Here is a 19,611-nt window from a genome sequence, read left to right as displayed (position 1 = left end):
AGTACCTTGATACGCGAGTAAAACATGGGACATGCATGCTGTTCTCAGTTCATGTACTTTTAAGTGTGCAATACTTGTTACTACCAATAGCTGCTCAGACATGGCAAAAAGATGCTGTTTCCATAATATGCAATCTGTGCAGTTTAGAGATGACTTCATGCAGTCAAGAAGGTACAATATGGTTTGCATGCATTTTCTTTCACAAAAATCATAAATGACTTAGTAGCAGGAGCTAAACAAAAAACCCCCTAACAACAACAAAAACCCCAAAATACAGCCAGCTAAGTATTAGAATTATGAAGTTATTTTAGAAGAAGGGATAATCAAGTTCAGAAATAGCCAAAGTATTTGTAGCAATTTCAGCAAGAAAAAATACAAGAGCCACACAGAAGGCAACAAAGGGAAGTGGAAGAAAATCTCAGACTTTGGATCTGTCTTTGGGAGACATAGTACCTACATTTCTTGAGCAAAAAGTAAAACGGAATTTCACATGAACATCTCCATGAACGTACAAGTAAATAAGAACTCAGTTCTTCATGGAGATAAATATAATAATGTGACCTAATAAATGAGATTTCAGTCAATGCACCTTTTTAAAAGGTACTTTCCTTTTTTCCCCTCAGGCTGTTTCATCCTAGCTGTAAAAGTAACAACTTTCAAGGGTTAAGTTTTGGTTCAAAGCTGTCTTGACTGATTAGGAAAAAAAAAAAAAAAAAAAAAATCTATATTCAAGAGCTATCTACAAGAAACATCTGCTGAAATAATTTACGACTTGCACTACCAATTCTTACTTGGCCCACTCAACACTATGCATATGGCAGTTCCATCATAATTGGGAGCAAAGTGGGGGGAGAAATCCACAAACACATCTTCAGGTCCATGTATCTCTTTAAAAGGTTCCTACTGTATTTCTGCACTGATACTGCTACAGGAGTTCATAGTGAGAGGACTTAATTTGGATTCCATTCTGTCTTTCTTTTTTCTAGTATAATTTTTTCAGAACCTACTCCATCAAAGAAGTACCCTGACTGATGATTCAGTCCCTCATATGCAACACTTCTATGATGAACAATGAGCTATTCCAAATGACTGCTTCCTTGCGTTTGCTTTGCTAACCTGAAGTTGACTATATCTCTCTTCTTTTCAAGATGGCATGTGTGCATTCCATTACATTCAACAACATTTTTTGCATATGTTGAGATTGATGGAAATCTCTACCTGTAACTTCTAACTGCTCTCACTTCATCCAAATGTTCTGGAAATAGGGGAGCAGCATTTATAAGCACAACATATTGCTTCAGTTTCCTGGAGTCAGTCTTGAATTTAATAATACTTTTCCTTGTCACTACATTACACTGCAGAATATCTGAGAAAGCATGCCCATTTTATATTATTTTATTCTTCAAATCAGATGCAAATTTTCAGACTTAACATTTAAGGAGTGCAGTATGACAGCAGCTAGGGCATACTACGTGCCAAAGACGGGCTTAAAAAACAAGCATTTTCAAGTTCAATTTATGCTACACAGGTAACTTAGTACAGAGGATTGCTGCTTTGCAAGAGGTGAAGGAGACAGCTACTATTTCCTGAGCACTAACGCCCTTAATTTTAAAACTGCCTTCACACAGGAACAGTAGATGTCAGACTGTAATTAGATGCATGATATCATGGCCAATGCAGAGCCACAGTTTTAGAACCATGAATGAGCAAAAGTGAAGTTCATAAACCTGGATGCTGTGTTTATTTTGAAAGGAGTATGGGCAAGTGTCAAAACGATACAATACAGATTTTCAGGAGCTTTTAGCAAAACGGCTAACATGACTTTAGAGTTGGACAGCTAACCCTAATAAAGGCTTCATATCCACAGTAACTTTAAACATAATCTGAACATGTATGTAGATTAAGTTACAAATAATACAGATCAACTAACACAGTGCTTCACGCACCTAGGAATAACCTTTTTTTTTTAAGTGGGTAGACATAGAAGAGAGAGTAAGCTGATGCTGCCTCATCGAGGATAAAAAGGTTTTGCAACATCTGATTTTAACTGGAAAGAAAAGTATCACCTGAACATGCCTGCCTCACTCCAAGAATTACTACCAGAATATACAAAAGATCTAGATCCTCATGTTTCGGAAAACAAAACACATCACTCACCTGGAGCAAAAAGACCTTTAGGTTTGTGGATGGAAAAGAACATATAGATGCATAAGACAATACAGCACCTTCTTCAAAGGCACTGATACTAATCACTGTCAGACATGCACACTCACTCACACTGACAACTAATGCACCATGGTATGACAAGTCCTATGCAAGAGGCAATCACCTTAACATTTAACTTGTAAAATAATGAGATATTAATTACAGTTGAGAAGTTTTGAATTAATAAAGTCAGAGTTCATCATAAATCCCATGAAGTTGTAAAAATTTGTATTACTATGTGCAAACAAATTATGCAGTACTATTACATTACCTGTAACTGCAAAGCAGGAAACCAATTATCTGCTAGATTTTCTATCCGCTAGATTTTGCAGATTAAGTATTAATGGCTCTAATGGTATGTCAATACTGGACATTAATATAGAATTTGACCTGAAGATTAAAATATCTGGGAAACAATTCTGAGACCTGTGTCCACAAATCTGACTACAGTTCAGCAAAAGTCAGTCAGATCTGAGTAACCGTAACAGTGACAGAGTTTAATCATACTTAGAAGACCACAAAAAAACCCAGGAAATTATCCTCTATCATTTCACACCACATTATGTTATCACTGAACTGCGTAATACCTCTTCTTCAATTGTTCCAGAATTAAAGTAAGGGCTTGGGGCTCATTTACAAAAAGAAATTTTAGAGTTCAAGTTAAAAAGTTTATTTTAAATCAACCAATTTAGTTAAGCTTAAAAAAAAAATCTTTGTGAACTCAGGCTAGCTATTTGACAACTTGACTAAATTTCAACTCCCAAGGTATCCCAAAATATCATTATAAATCAGTAATTTGTACATTATTAAATATTCTGTAACCACTGCAAAGAAGTTCCACTAATTTTATTTATAAAATTGTAATTTATTAGGGAGACTTATTCCAGTTCCCTTGACACAGTGTGAAAACAAACAAACAAACCTTTGATAAATGCTGAGATTCATTTACAGTGTCAACTACAGAAGATGAACAACCTGTAACAAATTTGCACTAAATGTTAGTATTGACTTATTACACAATCAGAGGCAGTTACCTTTGAGAAGTCCAGAATTATCAATAGGACCAGGGTACACGTTCTGATCTCCCATCTGGTATTTGTCCCAGCTGTCAAAACCAACATATTTTTTCCACTGTTTGAACCAGCGACTATCCACTAGATACCTTAAATGGAAGAAGACATACAAATTAATTATTGGCATACTACTACTCCCTACAGTAGCAATTAATTCATATTAATGCACTTGTATCCATCACCCTTGCAAAATGAAGAATGTTTTTCTGTCTGGTCTTCTAACCATTGCCAGTGTCTCCTACCAGCAAGGACTTTAATTGTGGGCAATTAAAGATCCCACTAATCATAGTGGGCAAGTACAGTTTTGCAAGACTGTCAATACAACACATCAGAAGTTGAAGAATGGCAAGTTGAAAAAACATTTCCCTTTTTAGCATGAAATATCATCAGCTTTAATTCCTGTTCTCAGTTTGTGAATTCAGGAGATTCAAGTTAAATCTTTATAACTAGACAGCCCTTCAAAAAACGAGGGAGAACTTTTAGTAAAATATTTTTTCCTGCTGGCGTTTTATTTATAACATTCATATGTAAGTTGGAAAAACTTTAGAACTCTGATGTCCTGTCAAGAACCAGAGTCTAAGTGTTTTCTTCCTTTGAGTCAGCATCAACACATACAGTAAATGTTCTGCTTTTTAGGCAGTACTAGATGTTCCTCCTACATATAACTTATCAACTTGACACTTCCATATAAAGGGATATCTCTAAACTCAGCTCCACAGTATTTCTACCCAGATTAAACTGTTGCCAGTCTGGCTTTCACCAAGTCCAGTGTTTCCTACATTTTATACCTTTTTGTCCAGAATTTCTTTAAGATTAAGATACCAAACTTGTTCAGTGATCCTCAGGGTTGAGTTTGGTTTTTTGTTTGTTTGCTTAAAGATAATACATTCACTATTTGTCTTTCCTGAAAGTATCCATCTCATTCTCTCCGGTGTGTACCAACCCTTTTGCTAGTACCCTAGTACATGTTAGAATACCACTATCCGGATGAAACACTAGGTCAAACTAAAGTTCATAGGTATTCCTCACTCTTTTCTCCAGTATTTGACTACAGAACTCTTATTTGCAGCGTACCAAGAATATGCTATAGAACCTTTAAAACATCTCAAAACTTCCTGGTGATTCAAATACTAGTTTGCTAATACATATAGCTTTATTAGGCAATCATTCTCTAGGAGTTACTCATGAACACCATGGAAAAACACAGAACAAAAGCATTAACACCTACAATTCTTGTAACCATAGTACAAAAGCGTTGCTTGAGTATACATTTTACTGAATAGATTAAAAAAAAATACATTAACAGGGCCTTAAATTTGTGCTTCTAAATGATGTAATTACAATAATAATTAAAACCTAAGATATGTAAGTCTTAATTACTTCTTCTCAAGTCCAGTTTTCCTCTCTTACACACACAGATCAAGCCTGTAGTCAGCCTCCAGAAGTACTGTTAGCAAAACTCTGGTAAAGAAGGAATTACTACTGAGTAGTACTCAGTAAGTGGGATCCTTTGTAGTCAACTTATCAGATTCTCTTCTCAATAAATCGCAATTTTGCATTTTCTACAGATCATACTCTTAAGTGTGTGAATCTATAGGTAAAAGTCCTTTGGAAAATAAGAGGAAGAAGGCATTAGAAAGCTACACATAAGATCATCATGGGCTTTTGGATGCTTACCTCCCCTACATTCCTTCAAAGACATCAAAGACTAAGGTTCTCAAGGGCATCTTTACAACATCTATGACAACAGCATCCTAATTCACATAGTGAACAGTCTTGATTCAAAATATGATTACATCAACAGTAATAATGAGTCTGTGAACAAATTACTACTAGCCATAGCTTGTAACTACCCTAAGCAAACATAAACAGCAAAGGCAGAGATGTGTCTCAACTGCTATAGACATAGTTCTGCCAGTGTCAGAACTTTGGTTAGGGACCAAATTTACCTTACCAATGCCAGTTATATTATGGAACATGTACCTTGATCACCTAACGTGTAACACTTGGTCTCATATCTATTCTGTCATCACAACCTGTTACTGCTGCTCAAGAGTCATGAAGTACTACAAGTTGCTCTTCTGAAATTGTTCTGTACACAACTTTGTCATTGAACTTGCAATACACAATTTCTTTCTGAAATTTTAAACACCTAATCAAGCAGTCAGAAAACAGTCTCAAACTGCTTTTTGAACCAAAACCATATATAAAAAAAGTTTAGTTTCAAATATTATTAAGGAAATGTATATGAAAAGTATTTTACTGCAAAGATGTCCTTTTCCACTCTTATCAAACTCAGAAACAGTGACTTAAGAAGATGTTTCGGGCACAATGCCACCAAACAAGGTTGAAGTCCTGTTCCAGAAAGATGAGATACTTAACATCACTGATTTTATAATATTGAGTCATTCTAAAGTAGCCTGGCCCAGCACCGATTATCTCGGTTTTGTGACAGAATTCGCTTGACACGTTTGGGTTTGTTTAGAGCAAGTTTAGAATTTAAGAAGCAGCAAGACTGGACAAGGCTGAGCTGCATTAAAGATGGTGAAATTTGGAATAAAACACAGTAAAAAGATAAAAAAGCAGGCAATTACAAAAATAAACAGATTCAAACTTTATTAATGCTGAAAAAAAGGTAAAACTTACCTAGTTCAAATCTGAGTAAGTTCTAGTCCCACATGCATTTTATTTCACATCCAAACTTTAAAACTTGAAAAGTTCCTTCAAAACACCATGTTTTCCACCATGCAATAGATAGAGGAAGTGAAGCAACATCATAACAGCACCCCAGTACGCTTTAAAGTATTTCATATATTTTTACTATCATGTCCTAAGCAATAGTGTAATAGAAGGAGAGAAAAAAAACTTAAACAACTTAGGTTTAAATTTTACAGAGGTAACATGTGCTTCCTTTTCTACAGTCAATAGTCAGGTGCAGATGTGTTCAGATATGATCTGGCTCAAGGAAGGCAAGAATGCTTTTGGAGGTACAGACTCAACAGTGAATGTAGAAAGGTTTTAAGTGTTTCCTCTAACAGATTCTCCATCCAATTCATGCCCAAGGTATACCACGTTCACCTATTCCCCAGAAATGGGAGGGGGGAAGAGAACACAGACTGAAGTCTTCAATAGGCAATTTAGCCTATTTCATTTAAAGATCACATGAGTAAGAGTTTAAGAATTCCGTGAATACCGCAAAGGTAGTCCACTTGAAAAATCAGATCTCTACAAACAAATTTTCACCAAACAATAACTACTGCAATTAAATGAGTGCTATCTTCCATTTCCTGTAAGAGAAAACTAGACACTAGGCTCTACTATGGAAGTTTGAATTGGTATGACTATGTTAAATGGAGTGACTTTATTCTACACAGTGCATATATAACTGAATATAAAGTCTGATATTAAAGATAATTTTTCCTTTGCCCTGAGTTTGCTAGAACAAGCCTAATGTTACTATAATTGAACCATTGGTATTTGTTTCTTTCTTTTTAAAGTACAAGCAGCAGTTCTTCCCACATTTGCAAAAAATCCAGTTCTTTCCCTCTGCCTGTACAAATCCCAAATCCTTTTACAACAGCCCCATAATATTTGGCTCATTTTTCTTTAATAAATGGAAAAAGGGATACAAAATTTCATTAATTGGACATGCCCTTGCCTTTTCCTTTACACACAAAGTTTAGTCTTACGAACATACTAAAGGCGAACAGCATTCTCACCCTTTTTTTCTGGTGTGGATACACAGCACTACTCCGTAACAGCCGCAAATGTGTGGCTATGAATGCATTCACCTTCAGGCATTCATTCCTACCAGCCAGCTTTATCCCCTACCCCATCCCATGGCCTCTACTTTCTTGATCCGTATTTGAATGAACTATGAATCTTAATGAAGGAAAGCTATAGTTTTCCACAGAAGGGAAATGATCATATAGGCAAACTGTCCATTGTTTTAATTAATGCTTAACAGATTACTGCTCCTGTAGAACCATATTACTTTTCAAATGCTTTCTGTTAAATCTCTGATCATACACCAGGAACATTGTGATTAATAGAAAATTTTGGTAATTGGACTTAACAGTGCAAGAAAGCTTGGGGTCCACTGTTCTAAATTTTAAATGTTCACCATAACCAATTCAACACTTCATCAACTTTTTCTTCCACATCCAACTAATTTTGCCATCAACGAAATTTTGCTCGGCAATGTCTCTTTAAAGTTCTCCCTAACTCAAAAGTGGTAGCATTTCTGCTACCTAACACAAAATCCAAGAACTTATATCACTTCTCTTCAAATTGAGGAATTTGTACTTACACACTCAAATAAGAGATTAATATTTATAGCATAAAAAAGTTCAAAGGCCACCTATAAATCGTGCAAGTATGTAAGTGTGATAAGAACTAAATAGCAGAGTCAAGTTCCTTCCGTGGAAAGAAAAAGCTGAAGGATAATCAAATCTTAAAAAAATTCACATGGAGTTCGTGAAGCAAAGTCTGTCCAGTAGTACAATGGAGAAAAGCAAAATGAAGAATGCATGAACATCAAAAATTTGAAAGCTACTCAAATTACTTTGTCTTTATACCTTCTCCTTTCCTGTTTTCTTACTTGAATTCACTGAGTAGTACTTTGTTAGACCAGTGTATTTTGGACATATGGACAAAGCTGCAAGGCACAATTAAAAAAAGAAGCTAAATGGGTGCAAAACACCTGTCTAAGATTGAAATTCTGCAACTGTAAAAAAATAAGTTAATATCTGTAAAGCATAATTAAAACTGATTACTTTCTGACAAGTAAGAGCCCCTACACGCACTTTTTGCAAGATGCATGCTACTGACGGTTAATAAAAAGCTTAAAAAGGGAAGATCATGAAATCTGTGTGTACTCAAGGGCAAAACTTAATACTTTGGTTAATGCTGCTTGTAATATGAAGCAGTATATATCTATGTGCACTAATTTTTAAACAGAGTGAACTAGGAAGACCAATTTATTAGGATAAAAAGCAAATGGACCACTGCCAGTTCTCAGGATTTCTTACAGTCCACGCCATACTAATAATCAAACCTGAAATAAAAATATTATAGATACAACACTGTATGTCTTACCAGAACCTAGCAAACTACTTGCTCACCACAGATTATAGCTCAGAAAGTACTACCTTACTATCCCAATATTCAGCTATTAACATCCTTTATAAACAAAGGTAAGCAGGATACTTATGGAAGTCCAGTAATGAATTTATTTTCTATTTAGAGATAACTGCTTTTAATTGACTCAGGATCTAGTAACACTGTTTAGACTTCCTACTTTAAAGAAGTATGGAGTCTTTATTCTCAGACAGAGAATACTCAGTAGACCAGTTTACCACAATGTTGAGGTAACATGCATTACATGCAAAAGAAGGTTTTAGTGAATTTATATAGCCAAGAAAAAAAAATTACAGATATAGGCTTTGAAAAATGCTAACAGGCACTGTAGTTGTGAATTCTTACCGTGAATTACTAGTTATGTGTATGTATGTGCATATGTATGCACACAAATATATAAATTTTATACATATTAGGCAATTTAATGAGCATTCTGCTACTTTTAGTTCAATAGAAATCTGATACAGGTAAGAGAAGAAGTTATTTTGAGTTACTATGCAATACAGTCACAGCAGCTGTAATCTTCCTCCTTAATGTTCTTAATCAATAGATTAAATACTACCTCTCCAGTAAGAATACGGAAAATGGAAATTTGCTTTCAAATGCCATAAACTTCCCTCATCTTTACACAAGAAGGATATACCACGTTGAAGATTATGCTGCAAAAAAAAATTAATTCAATTACACCATGCTCAGCTTAGGGGATGACTCTGTTAAAGCACTTAAAAGTATATAGCTAAAATCCAAACTTTTTAGCATTAAGGGAAGAAGTAAAAATTAGAAATTTATAGACTACAGCTTTTGATCCTACAAACACATTCAGTATAGCATTCTTCACCAAGATAAACAAGACTGCTCATCTACACAAAACAGAGAAGGCAAACCATAAGAAGGCAACTTAATTTATCTTTTCATCAATGTTATAATATCCATGATACAATCAACCACCTGAAAAGTAAGTATTACCTCTGATGGACATTCAGTAACTTAAGAGAAAAAGACATACCTCAAGTAAACAGAACTACATCTGCTAAACCCTCATTTCTTAAGTAAGATTTGATCACTTTTTAGAGTAATAGTATTAAAAACTTGTATCATGCACTGGAGACCAGATATGCTTCACTGAATTTGTGTTGAACCACATACAAAAATAGCATACCATGCATTAGTGAAACAGAGACATAAAATGTCTGTACATTAAACTTGGTACAATGTTTTGCTTTTATTTTTGTTACTATTACGTAATACAGGAAAGACTTCCAAACCAGTCTAATGTTACAGTAGTTTTCTGAACTGTGGACCTGACTGAGAAAGCTACCTCAGGACACTTAGCAAAATTAAAAAATATGGCCTATCCATTTTTTAAAACTATGATTAAGAAATGTTTGTTACTTATCTCTGATGGAATCAAGATTTCACTCAAGCAGGGAACATAAATTTTGCGCTCTCAGTTGTCAAGCTAGTGAGTAGGATAACCAACCCATCTTCAAGGGGAATATACACCTGGAGGATTCATAGTACAGACTGAAGGAGAGAATGGTCTCAAATTTCTAGATACGCTGTTTTGCGGGGAAAACATTAAAAACTAAGACAACTTCACAACAAGGAGAACTGATTAAATCAGCAAATGCTTGACATTTACAGGCATTTCAAATAAATCAGTCACCTCAAGCTGCTTGATGAAAACAGTACAACCAAGACTGATTATATTAAAGTCACTTAGAACCCAACAAGTTTTTAAGAGAAATACAAAGATATTGGAGTAGCCCCAAACCTTTACCTGGAAGTAAGTGAAAATATGCATATATGATTTGCTGAAAATTACACTCAAATAGGATATTTTAGGTATTAATAGTGTTGGAAATATTTGTACAGTTCAATTAGTTTTAGGTGTTTTGTCTTAGTTGTATTATGTATCCTTAAGGAGATCTAAATTTTCTTTTAGCAAGGAGAATCAAAAAACATTGTTTGTGAACATGTCCACAGTTCAAGTCTGGCCTACTTCAATACTCAGTGTTTACTTCTGAGTGGAGCTTCAGATCACTTCACAAGGTATATCTGTTCTCATCCATAAAATGCTTCTTGCCTCTCTGAAGCAGATTATAATATACAAGGGACAATTTATACTCTCGAATCCCCTGAAATGCCAGATATGGAATAAAATATGAGGAAATGGAATGAAGCTGCATCAGGGGAAGTTCAGATACGACATGAGGAAAAGGTTCTTCACCGAGAGGCTGGTCAATCACTGGAACAGGCTCCCCAGGGAAGTGGTCATGGCACTGAGCCCATCAGAGTTCAAGGAGCATCTGGACAACGCTCTTAGTCATGCAGTTTAGCTTTAGGTAGTTCTGCCAGGAGCAGGGAGTTGGATTCAATAATCCTTATGGGTCCCTTTCAACTTGAGATATTCTATGATTCCATGAAAACCTCATGTCCCTCCAGAGCACAAGAAGAGCTTGTGTAACCAAGGAGCTTGTGCTACCTTTGCGAACATGCAACGTACAAAAATTTGCAGAATATCTTTAGAACATTCCACAACAGTGCAATTTGTTCTGATAATAAAGACACAGAAAACCCATGCAATGACAAGTGGAGCACATAACATATTTTACCGAAGTGTATGTTCTCCCTTTGATACACAACAGGTTTGGAAATTATATGGATTCAGTGTTATCACTGCAGAGGATGAAATAAAAAAAGAAATTCTGAACCTTGCAAATATCAACTCCAACAACATTTTCCTTCCAGTGGCTGATGACAAAAGGCCTTATTTGAGCTCTGAAGGTCCTCACAGATTGCACTGGCTCATCTTCCAATCTTAATTCAGGCTAATGCGAGTCCACTGATCACACAAAGGCATTGAAAAATAGAATTAGAACGTTCCTCGATACCTTCTGATATTACATGCCACTTCATTTCCTCAAAAAGCAATGATAACTGTTCGTCATACCTAGCTCATTCCATACAGTAACTATTTGTGAATACTATATTCCCATTTAGGCATAACTTTTCTTTAATTATTTTATAGAACAATTTCTTGCCAAGTATTGAAAATTACAAAGCACAGTGCTTAACACTTCAACCTACTTTCCTCTTTCTGTTTTCCTATGCTCAGATTTTTTTCAAAGCACAGATTACTTTTGACCTTAAACTATTTTTAGTTAATATTTTCTTGTAAAAGAATATATTCCTCAGAGCTATATAAAAACATATGATCTTTCACTTTGTTCTTGGGGTTAGAAGCAAACAAGCTTTGTTTAGAAATATTGGGAACTAACATTAAAAAGTTGAAGTCATACCTATTTTGAACTTGCTTTAGCTGAAGACACTAAACAGACTAAATCTATCTTTAGGATGAGTTTACATCAGTTATTCCACCCTCATATAGTCCCTACAGACAATAACATTGAGAAAACAGTTCACTGCAGGTGTTGTTATTCTTTGGGTCCCATTGAAGTGGGATGAAATGGTGATTATTTCTGGTATTTACAAAGGACGGCTCATCTCTGTGATTAAGGGCCATTAGTCTGGTTCCTGGTTGTGTTCTCATCAATTACTGGACTTAGAGTTTCTCCACTATAATCTACAAATTACAGGGTACTTATTATCTTTCCCAATATAGGCATACCAGCAATGAATATTTTGGTCCTTTTACTCCTATAGAAAATATTAATCCACAATTATCAGTTGATAGCCATGCCTTACATGCAAATATATGCTCATATTGGGTCAGTCAATTAAAATTACTGACAAAAGATTGTATCCTTATGAATGAACAAGTGTAGAGACTTAGGGCAGCCCAAAATGGGATTACTTATAGCCTTTGTACGTTAGCTTACAAGAACAAAAGAATGCAGCTATTACAACACTTGTAAATGCATCTTCATTTCTTAAACAAAAATTCAACAAATAATAAAAATCAGTAATAAACTGACACAAGTTTTAAAATTTCACAGCTGCATGACCACAAATGGACATTGTTCACTCAACAAAAGAAAGTAACGGTACTAACAGGAAAGTTGCTAATTGATTTCTAAAATTCTCTCACGGTTTGTAACTTTTTCATGTAATTTAAATTCACCTGTGGTTTACCACACATTTTGATTTAATAAACCTTACTAACACAGTATCAACATCACAGAAGTACAATGGCATTTATTCTTTACCTTAACACCCAGCTTGATAGAAAAATATCTGAACAGTATGACTATGATCTTGGTATTTCCCATGGCTGTCAAAAGCGTTCTGAATGCATACCTCAGTTATATACAGACAGAATTAAAAAACACATAACCTACATTCATTTATATTGACTGATAGGTCATCCCTTCAACTTCAAAATCAAACCAGTTAACTTTAATATGCTATAAAGGCACTTCACAGAGACACATTCATTCCATCACTGTGTACTGCTGGGACACCGTATCTTCTGAACACAAGCTATTTCACTTTTAACAGCAAAACTGTGCAAATTGTCCAGAGAGATAGGTGAGGATATTTTTTTTTCCCCCCCCTCCTCACTGTGCCTGAGTACAGATTAAGCAATACTGGACTAAGTGGAACAACTGTCTTGCTGAAAGCAAATTAGGACTCCTGCTTAAAGGCACAGCATCCAATTTTTGTTCCTGCACAATTGCAACTATAAAAATAAGAATGGTAAGAACATGTTTGTATTTCTACTCTGATTAGGCTAGCCAAAATCGCTTGACTGAGTACACTCATGATTAACAGATGCCTTCAAAATTAAATTTCCTTTCAGAATTAGTAAGTTCCTGAAAGTTCCAAGATGATGATAGTTATTCTACTCTATCACATACAAACCATACCACCATTTTATTCAAAACTTAGATAAATCCCCAAGAAAAAAATCCAGGGGCCAAATAAAGAAAAAAATATATTGCTTAGCTCCCATTTTTAAGAAATCTTAGTCTAAATATTTCACATCCCTCTTCAGAAATAAAAGCTTTGTTCAACTAAATACACCAAGATAATTTCAAATTAACTAATTAATCAGCCAAATTCTCCCTACAGCCCCCTGTGCTCAGTTCCCACAATGTGCTGTAATAGCCTAAGAGGCACTCACACATACCACCAAGAGGCTGACCATTTTTGGTCAGCTTTTGCCTGATTCAGCCAAAATTAATGGACTGCATTTTTATGTCAAAATTTCAGTCTGAATATTACATTAACAACCATATGAGTATTTTGAATACATCTACGAATTTTCCATTTAAGACTTTTCATTAAAAATAATCTAACTCCTAAAACAATGTTTGACTTCCAATTTTCAGGCAAAAGTGTGACACAAACATGATTTTCAGTTTAACATACTCTCACCCTGTCTAATCAATTAACAGAAGAAAACTGCATCTACACAATTCCATTGCAATTATTCTCCCAGAAGAATTTAAAACAGAACATTTTGTATATCTGTTGGTGACATGCTGTACCATTCCACATGCAGTGACACAAATCTAACACAAAACTTGAACTGCAAGGTCTTAAAGTCAAAAATCAGCAACTTAAACTTCATCTGAAACAAAAAGCAGCCGATTATCAATTCTATCATTGGAACACTGATGTAGTGTTCCTTGTTTCTCATTATATGAAGCCATCAGAACAGTTTAGGATATTATTCCAAATGTTACTGATGTGCAGGTCTGTAACATCTCATCATGCTCTCAGTGAAATCAAGTAAAATATTCCATTAATGTTCAATCTAGATCCTGTTCATGTACAGCAAAATCATGCAAGATTAAATGTGGAAAACACTGAGAAGACCACAGTATAAAATACTATTACAGCTAAGCACTTCAGCATCAAGGTTATCACCAATGACGGGCACTGCAGGGTTTTCAAGTAGGGCAGTATATGCCTGTTCAAGATTCATGAGTTTTCAGTGTAACCAGAATTAAAAAGCTTATACATGTTTGGTGAGGAAATTCTTTAATACACTTCTGAAGGGGAAATCCTTTAAGGTTGAACTTTTCATACCTACTGATCATTCACTGGGAAGGATTTTTACTCCACTTAATTTTTTACTTATTCTTTTCAGTGACTGAGTTTTACAATTACACAGCCAATACAATTCCCACAGTGCAAGAAATGAGAATATTTTCTTCACCTTCCAAGAAACGTATTCTGTGGATAACAACAGTACTCCCTCTGGACTCACCAGAATTTCAGAAGTGATGTGTATCAGATATACATCTGAAAGAACACAAAATACTATACTCCTGTAGTTTTCAAAATTTGCAAGCCTTAAAAGTCAAGAACAGACTAAGAATGTATTTCATCACTCTGTAAAGTGGTGACTGGCACCAAAATTAACTGGCTAGCAGGGCTGGAAATCAACATCTTCCTCCTGGTCTAATCCTGAGTAGCTTCAGTTTACATAGTGTCTTAAATCTTTATCTGCTTGTCTAAAAATCCTTATCCTAGAAGACATCTTCTTCTTATGTAAGTGTTCAGCACAGGACTCAACATCACATCAAAACAGACAAAGGCTCTTAAAGCTCTTCTCTGAAAGGCAAGGTTTCCGCCTTCCCTATTAAATTTTGAGATTTTTGAACTCATTCCAAGTGAACACCTTCTGTGACATGTGAACACCAGAACTCGACAGTATGAATGGTGTCACTAATATGTTACTGTATACAGTACAGTACTGTAAATAGTACCTTATTCAAACACCTAAAGATTGCATTTGTTCCCTTAGCCACCAAATAAATGCCTCATGATAGCTGTGATAGATAACGGCCTAATTCTTTTCCAGGTTACTGTTTTCAAAAATACAAACAACATCTGTATTTTCATCTGTTCACAAATTGCTACAGCAAGCAATAGATGAAAGAAGCGCAGTGGGGAAATTCTGGAAGAAAGAGAAAAATTGGTGAAACCGACTGCTAAGGCTGTGCTGTTAGCCATTACTAGTCACTATTACCCACTACAAGTGAACCATTTATTGCCAGGTGATACTTAAAGGTAAGAAATCTGGTCTCGCATTCTGGACCACAGAGGGCCAACATGCATAAGAGGTAGCAAAGTAAAGAGTATGAAAGTATTTGTAATGTCACATTTAAGTAACTGAGACAACACCTCTAAGAGCGCCACAGAAAAAGTAGGGCTGAAAGTGGTCTTAAAGGCAAAGACAAGAAATCCCTCAATACGGGGAGGAAATTCCAGAGATATCACAGACTTCATACAACACACACAGAACTGACAGAGTTTTCACCTTTTTAAGAAAACTGCTGCAAGATCAATAACTTTCAGTATTGAAAACCGTACCTCAGTGACACTGTAAAACCAGAAAAGCTTGGCAAGGTTCTCAAGACTACTACTGCAGCTACAAAGGCATTAAATAACATCATCAAGACCAGCTGGTCATGCAAATTATACAGCGGCTAAAAAATTGATCAGCATCAACTGCTCTTCAATTTCTAAGAGCAGATACAGGAAGACACTGATTTGAGTTCAAATTTGTCTGCAGCTATAACAACCAATATTTTTTGTCTTTCTAAACGAGAACTTAAAATCTCCACACAGTAAAAACTCTGCTCACTTGCCAAGCATCAGTAGGATTTCAAAACACTGAGAAGTAATCATATCAGACCCTAAAACTGTGAGATATACACTGAAATACAGTATTTCTTCTCTTCCAAAAGAGAACCACAGACCCTGAAGGTCTTTGGATAATATTGCAGGGAGAAAGACTTATATATAATTCAAGTTCCATGGAATGACAGTGTGTTTTTTATGCTGAATTCACTAATAAAAGTAGTCAACATTATTTAAAACAACTGACAAACAAAGGAGGTTCTTGTTTGGAAACACTTAAATTCGACATTTATTTAATGTATCTTTAGAAAAATAAGATAAATGAAGAGGTGGAAGAATCCTCTCTCTCCCCTAGTTTAATAATTTAATTTATTAACTGCTCATAAAAGAATGCAAAAAAGACCACTGGGACAAACTAGCCCAAAATCTTGTCCCTGAGGACAGAAGTCAAAAGAAATCAGCCTTGTCTGTCCATTGAAGCAATATATTTTAACATATGCTATCCCCTAGCTTTTAAGCTGCTCTTAACAACATCCAGTGAAACGAATTCTACAGCTTACTAAACTGCCTGTTCAAATGTTTCCTGATTCTATCAATTCTTTACCAGTATCTAACTCTAAAAACGTTGCCTTTCAAGTCAGTTTCATTTCTTTCTCTGCAGTGCACATGAAGAACTAAGAAATTCAATGACCTCTTTATAGATACCACGAGACTTGCCTCTTTTTGCCCTGTTCTTTAGTTCCGTTTTTTCTCAGAGGAAACCCCCAAAGCTTTATACTTTCCTTATATAGCTTATTGTTCTCTGCACTTTAAATTCTGAAGAGCATGGGCAGGACTTTCAGTATAAGCCAGTAACTTTAAAAGGACTGTATTTTAGTGCTTTAAAGATCAAACAGAACAAGCTGATACGGGATTGCTCACATTTTTTTCAGCAATATTTACTATTGAATGAATGAAAATTGAAATTCTGAATCATGACTTAAAAGCATTTTAGCTCTTGTTTCCTTACTGATGCCCCAAAAGATCAAAAAGCGATTGACAAAATACCTCTGAAAAAAACACGTGGACTAAACATATCCCTTAATTTGTGAAGTTAAATACACAGCTCAAAGTTGGGATCCTACGAACGCACATCTATACACATTTATGTAGCTCGATTTAATAGTTCATGAGTCAAAGTTAACAGGACCTTGCCATAGTTTATTTAGTCTTAAAACACTTGATTAATATCAGTGTCATAATCACAGCTAGATATATTTGTTTTCAGAGAACATCTAGAAGCTTTTTCCACTTAACTGACTTTTTCATGTTGAAATATTTAATATACTAAAAAAATTACAGCACAGTAAACTTACTGTTTTAGTCATCATGTAAACTTGTCATAAATTTACTTTCACTTTGAATAATATTAACTGATCAAGACCTTTTTTTAGCATTTTTTAGTTGGGAAGTACCCAACAGAACCATAAAAACAAATTTCTTAGACGATTACAAGCCTGAGCACCCTTTTACTACTGCTGGTCATTTTCAACATTGAATTATCTCCTTTTTCTAGCTGCTTACACGTTTTCAGTTTAAGAGCAGTCTGTTCGTATGCCAAAACTGAACATATACTCAGCAGTATTTGAATAATGCATCAGAATGTATGCTTCTGACACACGCTGCAGTATCAACACTGTTAAATATAGTCTTTTATAGAACTGGAACAGTGAGTGATGACAGCTGAAATGAGGTGGGCAAGTTCTACTTTTGTGTATTCATACTTAATTTCAGTAAGTTAATGCTTCAGCCTTTGTCTTTGGGCGACAGTTTCACACAGGATGATATGAAGAGGTTGAGTGGTGGAAAAAGTGTTAGCTCCTCTTCCCGCCCCCCCTCCCCCAAAGTCCTGTTTCCTAGCCTCAGAGAACTACAACTACAGAGCTCAATTACCAAATACACGCTACAAAGAGGTATTTAACCTAATTCTTTTCAACCATGGATTACTCTGTTGACAATCTGTACAGCACACTAAGAAATATTTTCTGGCTGACCAGAAAAATCTATCTTTTTAAACATTTATTGTGGAACAGATATTACAAGGGCCCGTTTGCACCTTCGGGGGCTGTTTCTTACGCAGTTTACACATTCACAGTCCAAATAAAATTTAAGCCTAAGGCTTATCACAGCCGCGGACGGGCTCCAGGGCACCCCACCCGCGGTACAGATACAATTTCTGACAACTTGAAGGTGACGCCAGGGCCGTTCCCTCCTTTCAGCCTGGATAATGGAAGAAACGCCCGGTAGCGGAGCTCTTCTTCCTCGCCTCAATCCCTGCTTCAGCTCCCGGCGAGGCCAAACAAGCCCCCGCGGGCTCCAGGGCCGCCATCCGGCACCGCGCCCCGCCAGTCACGCCGCTCCCTCCCCTCCCCCCGCCGCCCGGCGGGGAGCTGACCTCGGTGCCTGCCCCCGCCGGGTGCCTCAGCGGCGCGGCCCGGTCCGGCCCTAGCCCAGGCCCAGCCGAGAGCCCGCCGCACCGAGGCGGACGGTCCCCTCCTGACAAGGGCTGAGGGACCCGGGCGGCGGGAAACGCGGGGGAATGGCGCTGCCCCCCTCTCTCTGTCACCCGCCTTCCCCCCCGCCCCCCTCCCGGCAGCCTTCAGCGCACGCGGGGGGCCGAGCCACGCCGGGAGCGGGAGGGACGGAGGGGGCTGAGGGAAAGGAGGTCGGTCCCTCCACCAGTCAAGCGGCACCGGGGGCGGAGGGAGCTGCCCGCGCCGATCAGCCCGGGCCCCCACCGCCCCTCCCTCACCAGGTATCGCCCTTGCGGAGGGCGGTTTTGAGCAGCGCCGCGACGTCCGTGCGCTGGGTCTCCAGATCCGCCGCGCCTCCCTCCGCCATCTTCTTCCCCCGGCAGCAACGGCGGCGGCGGCAGCACCAGCAGCAGGGGCAGGAGCGGGCCGCGCTGCATGCTGGGAGTGACGCCGACCAGGAGACGCCCTCGCCCCCCTCCCTTCCCAGAATCCGCAGGGCGGGGACTGAGTGGAACCTGGCGAGGCGCCGCGGTGCGGCGCCGCGCCCCCTCGCGGCGAGGAGGTCTTTCGTCTTACCACCTGGCACGGATGCGCATGCGCGCAGCGCGTCTGGGGTGCGGCGGGGGGCTGCTTCCTCCCGCCCGGCGGGGGCTGGCGCATCGGCGCACTCCTCTCAGCGTGGGGGCAGCGGGGCTGTGGGACGGTGTCCCGGCGTCCCCACACGGTTTCATCGGGCAGGGAGGTGCCTCGGAGGACCTTGGCGGGGCTCCGGGTACCGGCAACAGCTTGGGCGCTCTGCGCTGCAGCGCTGGCAGGGCGGTGGCCTCCTGCCCCGGTGGGCGCTGCGAGGTTCCCTCAGGTGGCTTGACTGGGCCTGCGCTGCGGTGCCAGCGCTGCCGGTGGTACATAGTGTGTCGGCCTCAAACCCGATTGGGCGGGCCTGCTTGGGCGCCGGGCCTGAGGCCTAGCGGCTGACCGCCCCAGCTGGGCAACCACTGCATCGGCCTTGGCGTCCCAGCCCGGGTCATGTTTTGTGAGACCGTGGTTAGAAATGTGTCAGAAAGTGGGGTTCATATTTATAGAATAAGGAACCGTCTCTTTTGTGACGTTCCCATCAGTGTTTT

General features: G+C 38.0%; 1 protein-coding gene across 2 annotated transcripts in view; it reads right to left on the bottom strand.

The window, feature by feature from the left end:
* The window catches only part of USP15 (ubiquitin specific peptidase 15), a gene marked incomplete at both ends in the record, with an annotated part of 68,880 nt that extends 50,000 nt beyond the window's left edge, over positions 1 to 18,880 (bottom strand). Inside the window, 2 exons of one of the 2 annotated variants that reach the window (XM_082013942.1) lie at positions 3,240 to 3,367; positions 18,766 to 18,880. In XM_082013942.1, coding sequence (XP_081870068.1) covers positions 3,240 to 3,367; positions 18,766 to 18,854 — 217 coding nt within the window. The remainder of the gene's footprint in view (positions 1 to 3,239; positions 3,368 to 18,765) is intronic. The other variant, XM_082013941.1, reaches the window with a different exon arrangement.
* Positions 18,881 to 19,611: the final 731 nt, after the last annotated feature.

The sequence above is a fragment of the Phaethon aethereus genome, assembly GCF_964289735.1.
Source record: "Phaethon aethereus genome assembly, chromosome: 1".
NCBI classification, from domain to species: domain Eukaryota; kingdom Metazoa; phylum Chordata; class Aves; order Phaethontiformes; family Phaethontidae; genus Phaethon; species Phaethon aethereus.
This window is presented reverse-complemented; position numbering and strand designations above follow the sequence as displayed.